Here is a 19,677-nt window from a genome sequence, read left to right as displayed (position 1 = left end):
TGCTCTGCACCCTGCCTTCTAGATTCCCCCATAGTCCCTCAGTCTGACACCAGAAACAGCACAGGATAATCGTCAAAACATGGGCCCACAGGCACTATGGCTTACCAAGCACTTCTACAAATATGATCCTGTTCTACCTTAAAAACACCCATTTTACAGATGAGATCTTAGTTCTGGGCTCTGCTTACTCTCCACCCAGGAGCCTTCTTATTGCATAGCCCAAGCTCCTGACACTAACTCCTCAGGGGTTCCTCCTGCCCCAGAAGCTCGCAGTTAAATGAAAGAGAGGCCCTTCTCTTCCTGAAGGGCTCTTACTGTTGTGGACAAAACGTTATTTCTGCCCCCGGGGAAGCTCAGAGCGTCCCACAGGCAGGGAGGCCTCTCGGGAATGTCGCAGGAGCAGCGCAGCGGCCGGGTGAGCACCACACACGCACAGGCATGCGAGCCCCGTTCAGTCTCCCATTCATTCGCTCAACACATATTTGTTGGGTGCCACTTGCGTCAGGTACTCTGCTAACACTGGAGAGACAGTGGTACACAAAACAGGCATGACCCCTCCACACGTGGGCTCACGGTTTAATGGGGGAGGTTGACATTCACACGATCATCTCAGAGGCACATGTGACATGACAGCCGTGAAAAGCGCTACAAAGAAGAGGAATCAAGGTTGCTATGACATCCGAAAGTAGGGAGATTTGACTTCGATGTGAAGATTGGAGAAAGCTGCTCTGGGGAGGGGGACGGGGGTGGAGCTGGAATCTAAAGGGCAAGGAGCGGATGACGGGAAGGGAGGGAGGCTGCCCGAGCTGAGGCCACGTGCTGGGAGGGGGCAGAGCCAGGAGAGGGGCTGGCGGAAACCCAGAGGGCCCGGCCGGGCCACGCCACGCCACCGGCCACCTCTCACTCTGGCCCTCTCTGCCCGGACCCCAGGCACACCCCCTCCTCTGGGCCAGCTTAGCACGCGCCCTCTGGCTCTGCCAGTGCTTCCTGGGGTGGAAGCTGACCACACTCTGGTCTAGAATGGCTGAGAGGTTCCTGGGTGTGTGTTACAGCTCCCGGCGTCTCCTGACACTCAGCGAGGCTGTAACCAGGGCTGCCAGCCCAAGGGAAAGAAGGAAAAGTCGGGATAGTCACTAAAAAGTCTGTGTCAGCCCTGGGTTTGGGCTGGGGCCGTGCCCTCAGAGATGTGCATGAGATGCAGTGTGGTGAGCTCCACCCCCTTTCCCGGCTGGGCTGGGCTTGGACTGGGGTGGGGACTGCAGGAAATGACCCAGGTACATGCCTCCTTCCTGGGCTAATTGAGTGCCAAGTGTCACGTGTCAAAGAGAAGAAAATGCCGTGAAAACAGGCCCTCGGACGCTTTTCCCCAAAGCTCACGAAACAGAGATTGAAACGACAAAGATAATTGGCCGTAATTATAAGGTAAACTTCAGAGCTTTGGGAGGAGACCTGATTTCCTGCTTTGGAAATGATGGTGCTTCCCTCTGCCAGACGTGGGTTCCAGAGCCCGCCAAGGAGGGCAGCCCTCACCCCTGTTCCCAAACCATCTCCTGGAGGGGAGAGGGAGTATCTGGGGAGGGCAGAGGGAGGCAAGAAAAGAGATGCCAGAGAAAGTGAAAGCTGGCAGGCCCAGAAAACTGGGGCTTGGAGGTCTCTTGTTCAGGGACACTGGCTGAGTCCAGATTCAGTGTTTCCAACACTGGCTTTCCAGCTCCCTTGGCATCATTAGTTATCTCAGGCAGAGCTGCCAACTTACAAAACAAAATTAAGTTTAATTCACTGAGAAGGGGTGGGTAGATGTATGTGTGTATGTGTGTGTACGTATATGTATGAATGTATCTGCACGTGTAAACAGATGAAATGCAAGCTCAGAGAGGTTAAGTATATACATATGTATATATATATTCAAACTGTATTGAATAATTCAAAGGTATTAGAGCCAGGCACCGCTCCAAGTCTTTCCACAGAAAGTCCCATCTAATCTTCATAATCACTTCAAGGTGGTGATTATTATCAACCTCATTTTACAGATGAGGAAACAGAAGCTCAGAGAGGGTAATTAATTTGCCCAAGGTCACACAGCTATTAGCTAGTGGAGCCTGAATATGAGGCTCAGCTGCCTGAATCCGGAGTTGCCCATGCATCACCCCAGGCCCCCAGTCGGACTCCTGGCTTGGAGTTGGGGCTCCTGGAAGGTGGCTGCCCTCCTCCTCCTTCACCATTCAGTAGGTCCAAGAATTCTTTGTGCGGCCCTCGTCAGCACCACAAAGCTCGAAACAGAAATGGGGAACAATCCATTCAACGCTCCGTGTGGATTTTTTTTTTTTTAACATCTTTATTGGAGTATAATTGCTTTACAATGGTGTGTTAGTTTCTGCTTTATAACAAAGTGAATCAGTTATACATATACGTATGTTCCCATATCTCTTCCCTCTTGCGTCTCCCTCCCTCCCACCCTCCCTATCCCACCCCTCTAGGTGGTCACAAAGCACCGAGCTGATCTCCCTGTGCTATGCGGCTGCTTCCCGCTAGCTAGCTATTTTACATTTGGTAGTGTATATATGTCCATGCCACTATCTCACTTCATCCCAGCTTACCCTTCCCCCTCCCCATATCCTCAAGTCCATTCTCTAGTAGGTCTGTGTCTTTATTCCCGTCTTACCCCTAGGTTCTTCATGACCTTTTTTTTTTTCTCTCTCTTAGATTCCATATATATGTGTTAGCATACTGTCTTTGTTTTTCTCTTTCTGACTTACTTCACTCTATGACAGACTCTAGGTCCATCCACGGATTTTCATGCGAGGCAGACGTGTCCTCGTGTGCTTGCGCTGGGGCTGAAACAGAGCATTTAAATGCAGATCAACGCAAAGGTTGACCTGCTCGAAATGCTCTAGTAGTTCTAAGGCTGGCAGGGCAAGAGTGCAGTCTTCTGAAAGGGTCCCTCAGGGGCCTGGGCTGCAGGCTAGAGGCAACGTTGGAGTTCAGAGTGTTCATGAAGGGCTTCCTACAAAGAGCGCTTTCCCACACCACCGCGTCTGCATTTCTGAAGTGAAACCTTTTGATTCCGCATCCTCTGAGCCTCGATGCCCTGTCGCCAGGGACATTCTGCACTTAAAACAGCTCCCTCGCAGCTCCCACTAGGCTCCGCAGTGCCAAATGCAATAGCACCTGGGGAGTTCTGGGGTCTTCATCACACAGATGTTGTTTCCTGAGCATCTACTGTTGCCCGCTAGTGTACAGGGATGCTCTAGTGAGCAAAACAGACATGGTTCTGCCCCATCATCACAAATTCACGCAAAGGATGTCCCCAGGGGGTGCGGGGGATGGTATCAGGGAAGCGATGCTCAAGCGGAGGCCTGAGCATCTATGCGAGGTAACTAGACAGGGAGGGAGAAGAGGGACCAGCGGGTGCAAAGACCTGCCCCCGCACCAGGCGGAGCATGGGGCGTTCGAGGAGGGGTAAGGTCAGTGGAGGTGGAACCAGAGGTCAAGGGAGAGTTTGCTGTAAGGTGAACCAGAGAGGCAGGCAGGGACTGCAAGGGTTAATTTCGTGTGTCAACTCCGCCACGCTGTGGTGCCCAGTTGTTTGGGCAAACATGAGCTAGATGTTGCCGTGAAGGTACTTTGTAGATGCATCAACATCTACAGTCAGTTGGCTTTTGAAGTAAAGGAGACAGCCTTTCTAATGTGGAGGTGGGCCTCATAAAATCCATTGAAGACCTTAAGAACAAAAAACTGAGGTTTCCTGGAAAAGAGGGAATTCTGCCCCCTGACTGTAACATAAAAATCCTGCTTGAATTTCAAGTCTGCCTGCCTGACCTTCCTTAGAATAAATTCTCTCTTCATCTCTCTCTCTCTCTCTCTCTACATATATGTGTGTATTAATATATGTGTATATGTAATATATTCATATTCCCTGTTGGTCTCTTTCTCTGGAGAATCCTGACTGGTACAGGACAGACCACCGAAGGCTTTGCAGGATTTGAGCAAGAGTTGGGTAGCCCTTCTCCAACAAGCAGTGGAAGACAGGGAAGGATTTTAAGCAGGGAGAGAGGCCGATGTAATCAGCATAGTCCTAACCAGAGCCAGGCTGGAGCCCAGGGTGACTGGCATGGTGGGCTCCAGAGGCTCCAGAATCATCTGTGTCATGTTGCCCATTCTCCAGGGTCCTGAACCTCCCTGTGTCAGATGAGGATGCTGTCAGCATCCCTGAATCCCAGTGGTCATTTGTGCATTTATTCAACTGTTTAGCAAATGCATGCATTTGTGGAGCACGGCCTGCCCTGCAGATGGGGCTAGGCCAGGCCAAGGGTACTCCTTGACACCACGGTAGGTTTTTGTCTTTTTAATCCAAGGTCCTGTGAACAGCCTTTCACCACATTCATTCATTCATTCAACAAATATTTGAGGCCCTACCATGAGCTGAGCTGAGCATACTATGCTCTGGGATACAGCAGGAAGCAAAACTGGCAAAACCCCCTGCTTCGTGTAGCTTACATTCTAGTGAGGATTAGCAAATCAATTACAGAGTAGAGCATATCCTCTTGGGCTGAGACGGCCAAAAGTGAAAATAAGAGACACAAAGTGGAGAGGTGAAGCAGCATAGGGCTGACTTCTCAGGCTCTGGAGTCCAACAGATCTGCATTTAGATCCCGGCTCCTGAGCTTACTGCTTATACCTCTCTGTGCCTCAGTGTTCTTGCCAACAAAATGGACAAAAATAACCCAGCAAAATACACCCCCCAACGCCAGAGGATTAAAGGAGATAACAGACCGGAGTCTTTCTCCCAAAGCACTGGCGTGTACACCTCAGCTAATGCTGGTGAATTTTGTCTTGGTTTTGTTATTGGCCTTGTCATTGTGCTGTCTGTGAGGTTGAGTAACGTACCTCAAGCCACACAGCAAGCCCAAGCCATAGGCCCACCCTCCGATGTGCTTGCCACAGGGTCTTCTAAAAAGACCCCAGCAAGGAGACTTGGGGTTTCGGTGTTTTGTTCTGGGTTTCATCTTAGATGCCTCAAGTTTGCTAAGTAATTGTAGCAAACAAATGAGAGAGAGTCAGAGAAGGAGCAGCGGAAGAGGGTGAGAGAGCGCTGCCAGGCTGAGGCCAGACTCCTTCAGGCTGCTCCCTCCCCTGGGGTTAATCAGTCTCCCTCTAGCAGAGATGCTCTCTGGACCAGCGCCTCCCCAGCAGCCCTGCTCACTCATCCAGCCTCTGCCTCCCAGCTTCCCTCCATGCCACTCATCCACAAAGCACTTCCTGCAGGTGACCAGGTGGCGGCCCAGCACGGCTTGTCTCCCCTCCTTCAGCCTGCGTAGACCCCGGAATCCCACCATGCCCGCAGCCTCCCTGCCCAGCGGAGAGAGCTGGAAGCCTCCCCTCAGATGCCTGCCCCTCCACCGCCATCACCTGATGAGGGGCAAGGCCAGTGTCCACACAAAATGTAAATGTCCTGCAGGTGATGCTGGGGAAGAGGCATTCAGGAAGCTCTCCAAAACGCTGGCTCCTGCACCTGTCTGCAGTCATGGCCTCTCCTTGCACTTTGGTTTTTAGGGGGTCTGGGGGTTTTTTTAATTGAGTTATAATTAACATATTGTATTTGTTTCAGGTACATAGTGATTGAATGTTTTTATACATTATGAAATGATCACCCCAATAAGACCAGTTACCATCCATCATCATATACAATGCTATTGACTATATTCCTTATGCTGTACATTTCCTCCCCGTGACTTATTTATTTGATAGCTGGAAATGTGTATCTCCTAATCCCCTTCACCTATTTCATCCGTCCTCTGGCCCCCTCTTCTGGCAACCACCAGTTCTCTGTATCTGGGAGTCTTTTTCTGCTTTATTTTGGTTTTTAGATTCCACATTTAAGTGAAATCATACAGTATTTGGCTTTCTCTGTCTGACTTATTTTACTTACATAATACCTTCTAGGTCCATCCATGTTGCTGCAAATGGCAGAATTTCATTCTTTTTATGGTTGAGTAGTATTCCATTGTATATATACCACATCTTCCTTATCCATTCATCTACTGATGGACACTTAGGTTGCTTCTATGGCTTGGCGGTTGTAAAGAAGACTTCTATGAGCATTGGGGTACATGTATCTTTTTTTTTTTATAAATTTATGTATTTTATTTATTTTTGGCTGTGTTGGGTCTTCGTTGCTGCACGCAGGCTTTCTCTAGTTGCAGTGAGCAAGGGCTACTCTTCTTTGCAGTGCACGGGCTTCTCATTGCAGTGGCTTCTTTTGTTGCGGAGCACGGGTTCTAGGCCCACGGGCTTCAGTAGTTGTGGCACGTGGGCTCAGGAGCTGTGGCTCGCGGGCTCTAGAGCACAGGCTCAGTAGTTGTGGCGCACGGGCTTAGTTGCTCCGCGGCATGTGGGATCTTCCTGGACCAGGGCTCGAACCCGTGTCCCCTGCACTGGCAGGCGGATTCTTAACCACTGCGCCACCAGGGAAGCCCGGGGTGTACATGTATCTTTTCAAATTAGTGTGTTCGTTTTCTTTAGATAAATTCCCAGAAGTGGAATTACTGGATGTATGGTAGTTCAATTTTTCGTTTTTTGAGGAAACTTCATACTGTTTTCCATAGTGACTGCACCATTTTACGTTCCCAGCAGTGCACGAGGGCTCCCTTTTCTCCACATCCTTGCTGACACTTGTTGTTTCTTGCCTTTCTGACAATAGCCATTCTGACAGGTGAATGAACTGACCACAGTGTGATCTGCCCCACCTCCCGCTGTCCTCCCTTCACCCACCAGACTTTGGCCTCCCCAGCCTTTCCTTCAAGTTCAGGGCCCTCCCCAGGCTGCAGTCTCCTATGCTGCATCTCCTCCCTGGCTGCATCTTTCTGCAGGAAGCTTTGGGCATTGTCTGTCACCACACCTTGTTCCTTTCCTTCAAAGCACACATTGCAATTTGTAATTTATATTACTTTATGTGTATGTCCCTTCTCTCTCCCTCCCTCTCTCTCCCTCTCCTTCTCTCACTCTCTCCTTCCCCTCTCCCTCCCTCCTTCCCACACACACATTAGATTTTTAAATGCCAGAAAGTAGGCACCACCCCTATCTTATTCACCAGTATATACGGTACCTGGCACATTGCAGTTGCCCAATAAGTATTTCTGCCTGAATAAATGACTACATCAGTGAATACATTTCTCTTAGCTCCTCTGCCTGAGGGCATAATCTAAATGCGTGTGCGGCTGAATTTTAAGTCAGATGATCCAGCTCCCTGAAGGCAGAAATGGGGTCTGGTTCATCTTTGTATCTCCCCCAGCATCTAGCATAGTTCTTAGAGAAATAGATATACAACAAAGATTGAGGACCAAAGGGACATTAATCCAACATGCCATGGCAACCAGAGACCGTGTGGGGTCCTGCCCAATGTTCTGTGCCACGAGGATCCCTCAGGGCCAGCCAAGGGAATAAAGTCACTTGGCCTTAATTTAAGGTAATGCCCAATGACTTACCTTTAAGGTAAGGTAAGGACAAGTTGTCCTTAAAGCCAAGCCCGGTTTGGTCATTGACACACTTACCCATATCATGTTTTAACCCATTTCATCCCATTCAGTCATTTTGTGCTGGGTCTACTGGATGCCAGGCAGTGTGCTAGCACCTCATTACTCAAAATGTGGCTTGTAGACCATGAATGAGCTCCACCATCTCCCAAGAGCCTATCAAGAATGCAGACTCTCCAACCTGATGGCAGACCTACTGGATCAGAATCTGCTTTTTAGCAAGATCCCAGGAGATTCATATCTACATTACAGTTTAAGAAGCCCTGAGCTAGAAAAAGGTAGACCTAGGGTCTGCCTTCGGGGAGCCTAAGGCAGGCACGGCACCAACGAACAGGAGCAGCCGGATGTTGACTGTTATGGGATAGGAAGCTATGAGAGCTTTATATCAAGGGAGACTCACCCAGGAGCTGAGAGTAGACCTTATAAGCCATCTTAAAGATTTTGCTATTTTGTCCTTAGAGCAACAGGAAGCCCAGGGAAAGGGGTCTACAGCAAGGGTGGGGATAAATGAATCAGCCCATGTCCCCTCTTTAGGGTAGTTAATAACCTTTGCAATTCATCATCAAAGCACGACTTCCTTCTTTATCTTCAACCACGCTCGGGTGTCTGATGAGCAGCTTGGCACAGGACCCCGCAGTCCAGGCAGGTCTAGGCTCAGCCTTTGCCCATTCAGGAGGGGTCTCCTTCTGTTGGTGCGGCCTCATTCTGAACCCCGTCCCCTACTGCATGTGGTCCTCCTGCTGGGGACCATAGCACAGCGCTCCAGGAACATGCCCTGTCTCCTCAGTTTCCAGATGCATATCAGAGATACTCAACACGGAATTAGGGTTCTTAATGGCTCAGCTCTCCACACACTCCGGTAGCTAAATAGAGGCCGTTTGGAACTGTGATAAAACTGCAGTCAGAGAGACCTGGGTTCAAGTCCTAACTCAGCCACTTGCTGTGTGACCTTGGGCAGGCGTTTTAACATCTCTGAACTTCTGTTTTCTCAACTGTGAGTCCCTGCCATGTAAGGGTACTGTGCAGGCCAGGTACAAAGTGGGTGCTTTATTCAACAAATAATTTATTGAACACCTACTATGTGCCACTCTGTACACAGTCTTAGGGGGCTCCAACCCTGGGCAATTTTAGGCAAGAGCCCTGCCATCATGGAGCTTAGCAGCCCAGTGGGGAAAAGTGTCATTAGTTGAGCAATCACAGGAATAAATATTAGATGACAAATGTAGTATATGCTTTGAAGTGCGGGAAAAAAGAGCTATGAGAGAGCAAAACAGGGACCCAATCCAGCCTGGGAAGTCAGGAGAGGCATCTTGAGATAACGGCAATGTGCCCAGTGTCTCTTTGCCAGACGTGACTCTGCACCTCTCTTTCAGGTACCTAGAAGGAAACCACTTAACAGCCGTGCCCAAGGAGCTGCCCACCCTCCGACACCTGACACTCATGTAAGGAGCCCAGCGTCGGTGGGATATTTCATTTTCTGTCCTTGGGGAGCGCAGGAAACTGATGCAGAGGGTGGGTAGGGCGGCGCTGCAGGCTTTGGGGCATTCCTGCACTTTTTTTTTTTTTTTTTTTTTTTTTTTTTTTTTAATGCTCTTGGGAGCAGCTCCTGTTTCGAGGGCCAGTTGGGCCTGCTGACGTTACTGCTTTTCTTTTTTTTTATTTTATTTTATTTTATTTATTTATGGCTGTGTTGGGTCTTCGTTTCTGTGCGAGGGCTTTCTCCAGTTGCGGCAAGCGGGGGCCACTCTTCATCGCGGTGCGCGGGCCTCTCACTATCGTGGCCTCTCTTGTTGCGGAGCACAGGCTCCAGACGCGCAGGCTCAGTAGTTGTGGCTCACGGGCCCAGTTGCTCCGCGGCATGTGGGATCTTCCCAGACCAGGGCTCGAACCCATGTCCCCTGCATTGGCAGGCGGATTCTCAGCCACTGCGCCACCAGGGAAGCCCCCATTCCTGCACTTTTCCCCCTGGGTGGAGCTGGGAAGGATGGGCTGGCCAGATGTGCCAGGTCTTACCCAGTGAGGACTTCATGCAGAAGTACCCAGATCCTGGCCTCATAGGCCACCTGTGGCACCTTCCTCCTTGGCTTGGAGCCTCTGACCTTCTGGTCTCCCAATTAAATTCCTGAGATCCCTCAGTTTCTTGCAAGCTGTGGCTACACTTAAGTTTGCCAAAAGCATAAATTTGGCATTTCTTCTTCCTCCTTCTTTAGTTACTCAGAAAATGTTCTAAGGAGCTGGTTCAAATTGAGGTTCTTTCAGGTGGGAGCCGCTACTGGCTCCAAGTCGGCCAAAACCCAGGAAAACCTCTGAATGAGGAGCAGGGCTGCTGGGCATGGGCGGGGCCCAGGAAGCTGGGGAGTCCTTGAGCTTTGTCCCTCACTGCCTTGCCAAGAGGGCACCCAGGATCCTTGGGCAAGTGCTGTTGAAAGATGCCCCATCTGCTTAGGGGGCAGGGGGCCCCGGAGCAATGGCCCTCAACCTCAGCTGATTATATATCACAGTAGTTTGGGGTTTGTTTTAAATACTGATGCACAAGCCTGCCTTACACCAATTAAATCGGAATATCTGGGCATGAAACCTAGGCCTCGGAGAACTGAAGCTCCCCAGATGATGCTAATGTACAGCCGATGTTGAAAACCACTGCTCTGGATATTTATCCTCGGGGAGAAGCTGGAGCTTGCAGTTGGCAAAGGACCACACTCCCACCAACCTCATTCCCCCAAGAGAGAATCTGATAAGATGGAATAAATGAATGCTGGAAGAGAGGGACGGTGGAGGGGCTATGAGGAGAAGAATTGATCAGGGGGAAAAAAGCACTACAACAAGGAGAAATTGTTGTCTTATGTGTTATGTTTTGCTGGTAGAATAAAATCGATGGATAGACATCATTGAATGTTTGAATAGCTGAATAAATAGATGAATGAATGAATGACAATTGGTGGAATGACTGATTGAATAAATCTTCAGTAAAAAAATGAACATTTGGACTAATGGGTGGATAGGTGAATGGATGGATGGATGGACAGATGGGCCAACAGATGGACAGATGGGTGGCAGATGGACAGATGGATGGATGGATGGATGGATGATAGATGGGTGGATGGATGGGTGGATGGACAGATGGATGGATGGGCTGGTGGACAGATGGGGAGTGGATGAATGGGCAGATGGGTGAATAGACAGATGGGCGGATGGGTGGATGAATGGGCAGGTGGATGGATGGATGGATGGATGGGAAGGTGGGTGGGGGGGGTGGGTGGATGAATGGATGGATGGGCAGATAGGCAGATAGGTGGATGGACAGACAGACCAGTGGATGGATGGATGGGTGGGTGGATGAATGAATGGGCAGATGCATGGATGGACAGATGCATGGATGGACAGATGGACAGATAGGTGGATGGATGGATGGATGGATGGATGGATGGATGGATGGATGGATGGATGGATGGGAAGATAAGTGGATGGACAGATGGATGGGCAGATGGACAGATGGTTGGATGGTTGGATGGGTGGATGGATGGCTGGGTGGGTGGATGGATGGATGGATGAATGGCTGGGTGGGTGGATGGATGGATGGATGGATGGATGGATGGGAAGATAAGTGGATGGACAAATGGATGGGTAGATGGACAGATGGGCAGATGAATGGGCAGACAGATGGTTAGATGAACGGGCAGATGGGTGGACGGACATATGGACAGATGGATGGGTGGATGGATGGATAGCAGGCATGCATGCATGTGTGAAAGTTGGGAATGACCCCCTTTGGATGCAACTAACAGTACAATGTGACCCTTCTGCTTACATTTCCTAGTGACCTGAGCAACAACAGCATTGGCATGCTGACCAACTACACCTTCAGTAACATGTCTCACCTCTCCACCCTGTGAGTACAGTGAGCTGCTGTGATTAACATGGGCCTGGTACTAAGTGCATCCTTCCTCTGTCCCCTCAGGCTTACATGCTCCGCTCTAGCGATCCTCAGGGCTGTGGCTGACCCAGCGCAGGGCAGACCTTAATCATCAGAAGGAAAACAGAGTAGGTCAGAACTTCACTGTCTGGGCGGTTAGAGAGGAGTTGGCACCTAATTACTTCTGAAAAAGTTCCTCTTTGGAATACCTTCTGTGATTTGTGAATTTTCTCTCCCAGTGAGGGTTTCCCTACACAATTATATTTTGCTCAGACCCATTTATTTCCCATTAGCTCTGTACACTGTGAGCACTCACCGTCTGACAATAGACGGAGGTGATGGCAAAGCTGGTTAGGGAGCCAGCCTGCTAAGGAACATATGAGGAAACTGGGAAATGAAGCCCGTGAGCTTCCTGGAGTGATGGGGAATGTTTCTCTTCCCCTTATCCCTAGGATGCTTTTTGTCAGTCTATTAAAATTGGGAGAGTAAAGAAACCATTTGCTTTGACTGGTCCAGTGTGGACAATGCATGCATCAGTAGCTGAGAATAGGAAGAGCCAACAGAGCCTGTGTGTCCTCTTCCACAGGATCCTGAGCTACAACCGGCTGCGATGCATCCCCATCCACTCCTTCAATGGGCTGCGGTCCCTCCGAGTGCTGTGAGTACCCCAGTGCGCTGACTTCAACTTATACTTCGCTGGGTAACAGCAGGCAGGACTGAGCACTCCTGTTCCCTGCTCTTCTTTGCTCAAAGCCCACTCTGCCCGCCATGCGTCCCTCCCCTACCCAACACTCTTAATTTGCTTAATGGGGCGGAGAGAGCTCATGCTTAAGAGTCAGTCATTCCCTGTTCCAGCTCACTTCCTCTGTGGAACCTGGCACACATCACTAACTCCTCTGAGTTCCTACTTCTTTATGTGCAAAATGGGATCCATAGCACATCCCTTGCGAGGATTAGGATCTGCAATTCTATGCAATTATATTCTGCACCCTAGCAGAGCACACTGTGCAGCACTTGGCCGCTCTTCTGATGACCATTACATCACAGTTGGTCCCTCCGGCTTCAGAAGGGCGATGTTAACACTGTGAACCTCTACAGGGAAACCAAGCTCATGCATCGGAGAGCCCAAGCTGGAAGCCAGCGGCCAGGGCCAGTGCACACACATAGCCATCCGTTCGCAACTGAGTCGACTCATAACGTATCTTTAAAGTTTGAATAAGTTGCCAACATTGAAATATCAGGAGGTTTCTCATATAAATCCTGATTTCTACAGTCTCTTGGAAAATGGAGAGACCTGGCCTTCCAGGGCTCCCCTCTGCATTCCTACAGGGCTGAGCTGTCCCGCCCCTTTGAACAGAGTTCTGCAGTCTGCAGCCTCCACATCGCCCACCCACCTCTTGTCGCCTTATGATACCTGCCTGGCCCTGGCCTACACAAGGGTAGTGGACAGCCAGCTGAGGCAGGTGAGCTCTGAGCAAAGGCAAGATAGCCATGGAGTCCCCTGCTTTCCAGGCATGGCTCTGCCCCTCCCTAGCTGTGTGTCTTCTCATCATGAAATCAGATAACGATGGTAATGGCCTCACAGGGTCTTATGAGGATTAAATGAGATACTGTACGTAAAGCACTTAGCACAGCTCTGGCCCATGGTAAACACTTTATATTCATTTGTTATGACTGTTCTTACATGAGCACTTGCAAGAACAGGAATGGCACCTCACTGCCACCCCAACCCTGGGCCCATTGTCGCCTGATATTTCTGCCTGCCCATCTTTGCACCTATTTTGTTGGCAAGGGAGGATCCTTTGAATGATATTCCCATGAGAACAGAGATGCCAGACACTCTGCCCCCAAACCTATCTACTTCTTTCCCTTCTGGCCCATTATGACTATAATAGTGAAAACCATATTTTATGGGGCTTTTCATGGTCATTGCCTCATAGTGCTGTGCGGTTGAGAGGGTTATGCCCATTTTAAAGATGGGAAAACTGAGGCCCAGATTGGTGAAGTCGCTGGCCCAAGATTCAGCAGTCAGGAGGTTTCAGAATCCAGCCTCCTGACTCAGAGCCCCGGGATCCTTCCCAGGGCCCAGTTACAGTCAGCAAACAGCACCCAATGAGCAGGTCCATTCCGGAGCCTCCAGGCTGATATGATTTATTGAGGCCCACAAAACACCAGTGTCAGCGACAACTCCCGCCACATGTCATCTGTGCTGTTATTAAAAATCAATTCTGTGGGGGGCAAAGAAGTACCCGTGCTGACAGTGTGCAATCTGTTACTGTCACTTATTTATTATCTGTCTTCTCTGGGGAGCTCGAGAATGGAAACATCAGCAGAACCATTTCCCTGTTTCAAGTTGAACACAACGGGAGATGGGCTCATCTCATTGGCTGGGGCTGGACCTGCTGCTCCCCCCCCCGCCATCCCCCCTCAATCCCAGTCTATTGTCCCCCATCCCAGTCTTCCAGTTCTGGGCATAGCTTGGCTGCCAGGCAGTGCGACCTGCCATTTCAATGGGATCCGTGTGCCTATGTTCATAATTAGAGTAGCTCTGGTTGGGACAGCTCAACATGTGGATGGGAGAAAGAGACAGAACGTTTGCCTGTCCATCTGTCTGTCTACCAGGGTGGTGGGGTGCACATCACCCCCCTGTCCAGGATTTCCTCCTTCCTCAGCACCTCGTTGGTGTCACTTCAGAACCAGTGCTGTCATTAGTTCACCAGGAGTCCACATAAACATCCAACACACTTGTGCTTGCTTCTTGAATTCAGAAAGAGTAGGCTTTTCGCACTATCATTTTAGAATCATGGGCTCTCGTAGATAAAAGAGGATCTTAGAGGCCCTCATTCCAACTATCTACCTCAGTGGCGAGCAACCATTTTCTGCATAAGGGCCAAGGCAGGAAAAATTAAAATGTTCATGGGCTGCGTTTCTTTTATGATATTTGTATCCTTTCTCCCAGTAATTGCACATCTAGGAATTTTTACGAAAGGGAATCCAAAAAAGAGAGAAAGGTTCTCTGCATTAAGATCTTGGTTGCACTGTTATTTTTAACCTAAATTTTAAATATTACCCAGAAGGCCACAGTGGGGAAATATTTAAGGAAAGCATGATGCAACCAGTCGATGAAGTGCAATTATTAAAAGAGGAAAACTAATAGCAGAGTGGGAACCTGTTTACCACATTGCATTATGTGGAAAAATAAGCCTAATTTGTATATTGTTACAATTATAACTGGATATATGTACAATTGTAACATATATACAAATTAGGTTTATTTTTCCACATAACACTATGTGGTAAACAGGTTCCCACACTGCTATCTAGTAACTGTAACCATATCAATTATAACATTGATAACCATGAAGAAGGACTATAAGGGAACATGGGCAAATAAATGAAAAAAACCATTGATAGCTAATGGGTAATATCAAATCATTTCTGTAATAAATGAAGGCAAAGTTAAAGATGAATGAAGGCAGTAACATATTTATAATTTGTGGGGTTGGGAAGCAAAACAGGATTTTGGAAATCAGAAATTGCAGTACCTGTAACTGCATGTGGTCTTTCATATATTCTTTTCTCATTTCTAACGGGTTTCATTAATTTGATTAGAATTTCAGAAATAACCAGAGACCCAGGGATGCTGGCAGTTTGGGGTGAGAAAGGAGGATGAGCAGCAAGGTTCAGCCATAGACAAAGGCCAAAAAGTGTTCTGGAAAGCAGCAAGAAAGACCTGACATTTAGGAGGGAGAGAGAGAAAGAGGGGGAGAGTGTATGTATGTGTGTGTGTGTGTGTGTGTGTGTGTGTGTGTGTGTGTGTGTGTTGGTGGGTGGATATGAATACATTTCAGAGACAGGATATTGGTCAAGGAGCTTTGAGAACAAAACTTTGTGTGAAAACATGCTTCTCCTACCTCACTCCTCATCTAAAAATAGCCGGAAGAGAACATCCTCCTGGACATTCTAGTCCTTTTTCGGGGATCTGTGTGTTTCCTGATCTTTGCCCCACGCTGAGCCACATGCCTGTGTGCGTGTGGTCCCAACTGTCACCCCCCAGCCCCAGCTGCAGGAGGGCCACCTGGAATCAGTTAGCGCCAGGACTGTGTCAGTGTGTACTTGTGAGGGAGCGAGCGGGATTATCATTCATCATCCGTATTTTTTTAGCTCCTGTTCCCTGAAATAAGACTGTGCTTGCTGTTTATGCACATGCAGCTATTCACCACTGCTCAACTGGTTGCATGGACCCTCCCTACAACATCTCTGCAAAGGGCTCCATTTGCCCTTTTGCTTGATTACCTTCAGAGACTAAGAGCTCGCTCCCTTCCCAGACAGCCCCATTCCATTTTTGACCAGCTGTTGAACATCAGGCAATTCTGGTGAGCCAAAAGGTGACTCCTTGTGGTCCTGGTTTGGCCCTTTTGTGCCACCAAAAAAAAAAAAAAAAAGTTTAATTATGAATTTTAGAAGTGGGGAGTGAGTCTCAGAAACCCTGTCCAAACAGGCTTTTGTAAGACAAGGAGGCAGATTTATAAGACAAGGAGGCAGATTCAGAAAGGTTTAATGACTTGCTCAGCATCATTCGCTTCTTCATCCTTTCCTGAATGCCCACTGTGAGCTAAATGCTATGCTAAATACCGCAGCGGGTGGGGCACAAATAGTGAATGTAGCACAGTTCCTGCTTTCAGAGAGCACACGGTCTAGAACAGGAAGTAGACAAACAACTACAGTACAGGGTGATGCCTGTGAAGGAGCCATAGGAATACAAGTGAGAGGCATGGAAGCCAGTACTGGCCATCAAAAAGACTTTCTGAGAGATAGTTATCACTGCTGACATTTGTTAAACCTTGACTATGCACTGCACACTGGGCTAAATGCTTTAGTTACATTGTCATATTCACTCTTCCCATCAATTCTATGAAGAGTATACCACGATTATCCCCATTTCCCAGATGAGGAAACAGAGGCTTGGCAAAACTGAGTAGCTTTCCCAAAGTGACACGACGAGGAGAGAGTAGAGTTGGGATTTGAACCCAAGACTGTTTACTCTCAGAATCACTGCTCTTAACTTCTGCTCCCAAGGCTGAGTCTGGGATGTCCGAGGGAGTTACCCAAATAGGGATGGGAGTGACGAACATTCTAGGCAGGGAAAATATAAATGCACTGGACAGAAGCCTGGAAGTCAGGAAGGGCATGTGCATGGGGGTGGAGGGGTGGGATATACAGGAAGCTCCAGGTGTGGCTGGAATGTGGCTTCTGGGAGTGGGAGCAGGAGGAGATGCTGCCCACTAGTCATAAGGTGGGAGCAGAACCAAGGCTGGAACCCATGTCTCCTGGCTTCTAGCCCAGTGTTCTTTCCACCACCTTCCATCCTGCTCTGTCATAGGTTATCATCTATTTTTTTTTTAAATTAATTTATTTATTTATTGGAGGCGTTGGGTTTTTGTTGAGGTGCACGGGCTTCTCATTGCAGTGGCTTCTCTTGTTCCGGAGCATGGGCTCTAGGTGCGCGGGCTTCAGTAGTTGTGGCACACAGGCTCAGTAGTTGTGGCTCACGGGCTCTAGAGTGCAGGCTCAGTAGTTGTGGTGCATGGGCTTAGTTGCTCTGCGGTATGTGGGATCTTCCCAGACCAGGGCTCGAACCCGAGTCCCCTGCATTGGCAGGCGGATTCTTAACCACTGCGCCACCAGGGAAGTCCGGTTATCATCTATTTTTATTGCCTCTCATTTCATATTTTTCTTGAAGACCTCGGGGGGACATGGCCTTTTTAAAAATGGGAGTGTTTTTTTCCTTGCCCAGAGAGGCCTGGGATGAGAATTAATGAGTGGGGTGGCATGAAAGGCATGGGCCGAAAGATGATGGACACAGGGCAGCTCTGCCAAAATTCAGTGTCTCTCCTGGAATCCTCCACGGGGCTCCTTTGGGATGATAGGCTGCATACCTTCAGGCTTCTGCTCTAGGCGGGTAACGCCTTGAGAGGAATGGCCCCAGATATGTCCAGGAACATAGAGGGGAAGGAGTCATGACGATGCTTGCAATAATCGTGGCTGACCCGAGTGAGGGCTTACCGTGTGCTGGCCCTGCATTGCATCCTGCACCAGCTGAACCACTTGCACTGTATCTTTAAATCCTAGCTTAGGAAGCAGTATATTAGATCCCTTCCTGACTAAAGGAAAAGAAAATCAGTTCAAACCACCTTAGGCAGAAAAAGAGAATTTATCGATGCAGGTAACTGAAAAATGCAGTAGTAGGTATTAGATTCTATGGCTGGATGCAGGTACTCCAGTGGCACTGTCAGAAATGCATCTCTTTCTGCCTCTCAAAATGAAACTGCCTCTGTCCTAGTAGTTCCAAGGAAAGCCCCAGAAATATCTCTCATTGGCCTACTTAGGTCACATACTCAACCTCAAACCAATCACTGTGACTCCGATTGGGCAGACCTGGTCCATAGCTCTGCCCATGAGGCCAGACCACTTGGACTCAGAAGTGGGCAGGGGTGATTCCCTAATGGAAGAGGGAGGAACTGTTACAGAAAAGAGGAGAATGATGTTGATCAACCCATACCCCCCAAAAGGTATCTACTATAAGTAGATACTAAGAATTCCTCTATTTTGGAGATGAGAAGACTGAGGCACAGAAATAATGTCAGTTGTTTCAGGTCACACAGACAGTGATTATCAGAATAGAGATTCGAACCCAGGCTGTCTGACTCCAGACCTTAAACCCCAGGTCACCTGGGAGTGGCCTGTGTTGCTCAGAAGAGAATTCACCCACCCCATCCCACATTTAGGATGAGGATAGTTCCCATCATCTATCATACAAACTGTGAGCACCTAGAGATTCGGAGACCCAGATTCAGGCAACCCAGAACTGACAGGGGATGGCTGTGCCCTCCAGTTGCTCTCATGATGTCCTCATCTGCATCCTGAAATTCCCTAGTCTGCCTTAACACCTCCTAAGAGTCAGGAGGGAAAAAAAGAGTCCCGGATGCTTGAAGATGAGTCATTCCCAGTTCAGAGTTGCTTGCCTGCACCAGCTCCCTGTGAGGTGTAAGGGAGAACGAGAGGGAAAGGGGGAGTGCTTAGTGCTTCCTGGGAGGGCACATTTGTGCCACTCCCCTGGCATCCTTTAGGAGGGTGGTTGGACATGCAAGAGTCCTTCTTTGGGGGCCAAACCAGGAGCCAGAACCTGCAGTGTAGGCAGATTTCTTTAGCATTGTCCCAGTAAATTACAGCCCCATTACTCTGCAGTTTATAGAGACCTCAGCGGATCAGCTCATAATAAATGGGAGTGTGGCTTGCAGGAGTCCCAGTACCAAAGCTGCCTTTGGGTCATTTGGTGTTTTTAAATTAGGGCTTTGTGCCTCTCCAGGGGCCAGAGCCGCATTTGGAAATGATTAACAGCGGGGCTGGGTGCGTTTGCCAAACAGCAAGCAGCCGTGAAGTCATCCAAGTTAGTAGCAGGCGGGAGCCGGTGTGATTCATAGATAACCACATGGATTAGAGACTAAATGATACTGATAAAGGTGTGAGGAAGTGCTTCTAGCCCCTTCTTACTCAGGGAGGTGAGAAGCTTCCACGAACACTCTTTAGAGGACTGGGTACCCTCATCCTGCTGTCCTGGCTGCCTAAGCTTCAAGGAAAGCTTTCACCCTGCCATTCAGGGAGACCAGGGATCTGGGGCGGGGGGCGGGGGGACTGGCGCGTGGGTGTTAGAAATGCAGAACCTCAGGCCCCACCCCAGACCCACTGAATCAGAATCTCTGGGAATGGGCCTCAGAAATCTGCATGTGTATTAGCCCTGATGCTCAGTCAGCTTGAGAGGCTCTGCTCATTATTAAGTGTAATTAAGCTCACATCTATATTTCAGCTGAAGACCCAGGGCAAGCTAACATCAGCTAAAAGGAAAACAGAAGAGCAGATTCATAAGTTACTATCCTGTTTACACTTTCACAGTCAACGTTAATCACCCCCTTTGTTTAACTAGGGCTCCCTTCACAGGGGACGGTGCCCAGCAGCCACTAAGGAAACCTCTGAGTTTCTACGAATGTCACTCCTTGCATTTCACGGGCCAGCCCCAAAGTGAGTCAGCAGTTTGGGGATTTTTTGTATGCAGTGGATGAGTAATCCTTCCATGGAGGGTATAACCCATGAAATGTGGATTGGCTCATGCTGTTACTTGAGCAGCGGAGCCATGTTCCTTCAATTTTTTTCAAAAACCTGTTCTCCAGGCAC

The 19,677-nt window shown here is 48.9% G+C and overlaps 1 protein-coding gene across 4 annotated transcripts in view; it reads left to right on the top strand.

Annotated features, from left to right (window-relative positions):
• The window catches only part of SLIT3 (slit guidance ligand 3), a 617,656-nt gene that overhangs the window by 541,123 nt on the left and 56,856 nt on the right, over positions 1–19,677 (top strand). For 3 of the 4 annotated variants that reach the window (XM_061189924.1, XM_061189921.1, XM_061189923.1), the window contains 3 exons: positions 8,906–8,974; positions 11,350–11,421; positions 12,032–12,103. In XM_061189924.1, the coding sequence (XP_061045907.1) occupies positions 8,906–8,974; positions 11,350–11,421; positions 12,032–12,103 (213 nt within the window). The remainder of the gene's footprint in view (positions 1–8,905; positions 8,975–11,349; positions 11,422–12,031; positions 12,104–19,677) is intronic. The other variant, XM_061189922.1, reaches the window with a different exon arrangement.

Source organism: Eubalaena glacialis, chromosome 4 (assembly GCF_028564815.1).
Source record: "Eubalaena glacialis isolate mEubGla1 chromosome 4, mEubGla1.1.hap2.+ XY, whole genome shotgun sequence".
Classification (NCBI taxonomy): domain Eukaryota; kingdom Metazoa; phylum Chordata; class Mammalia; order Artiodactyla; family Balaenidae; genus Eubalaena; species Eubalaena glacialis.
This window is presented reverse-complemented; position numbering and strand designations above follow the sequence as displayed.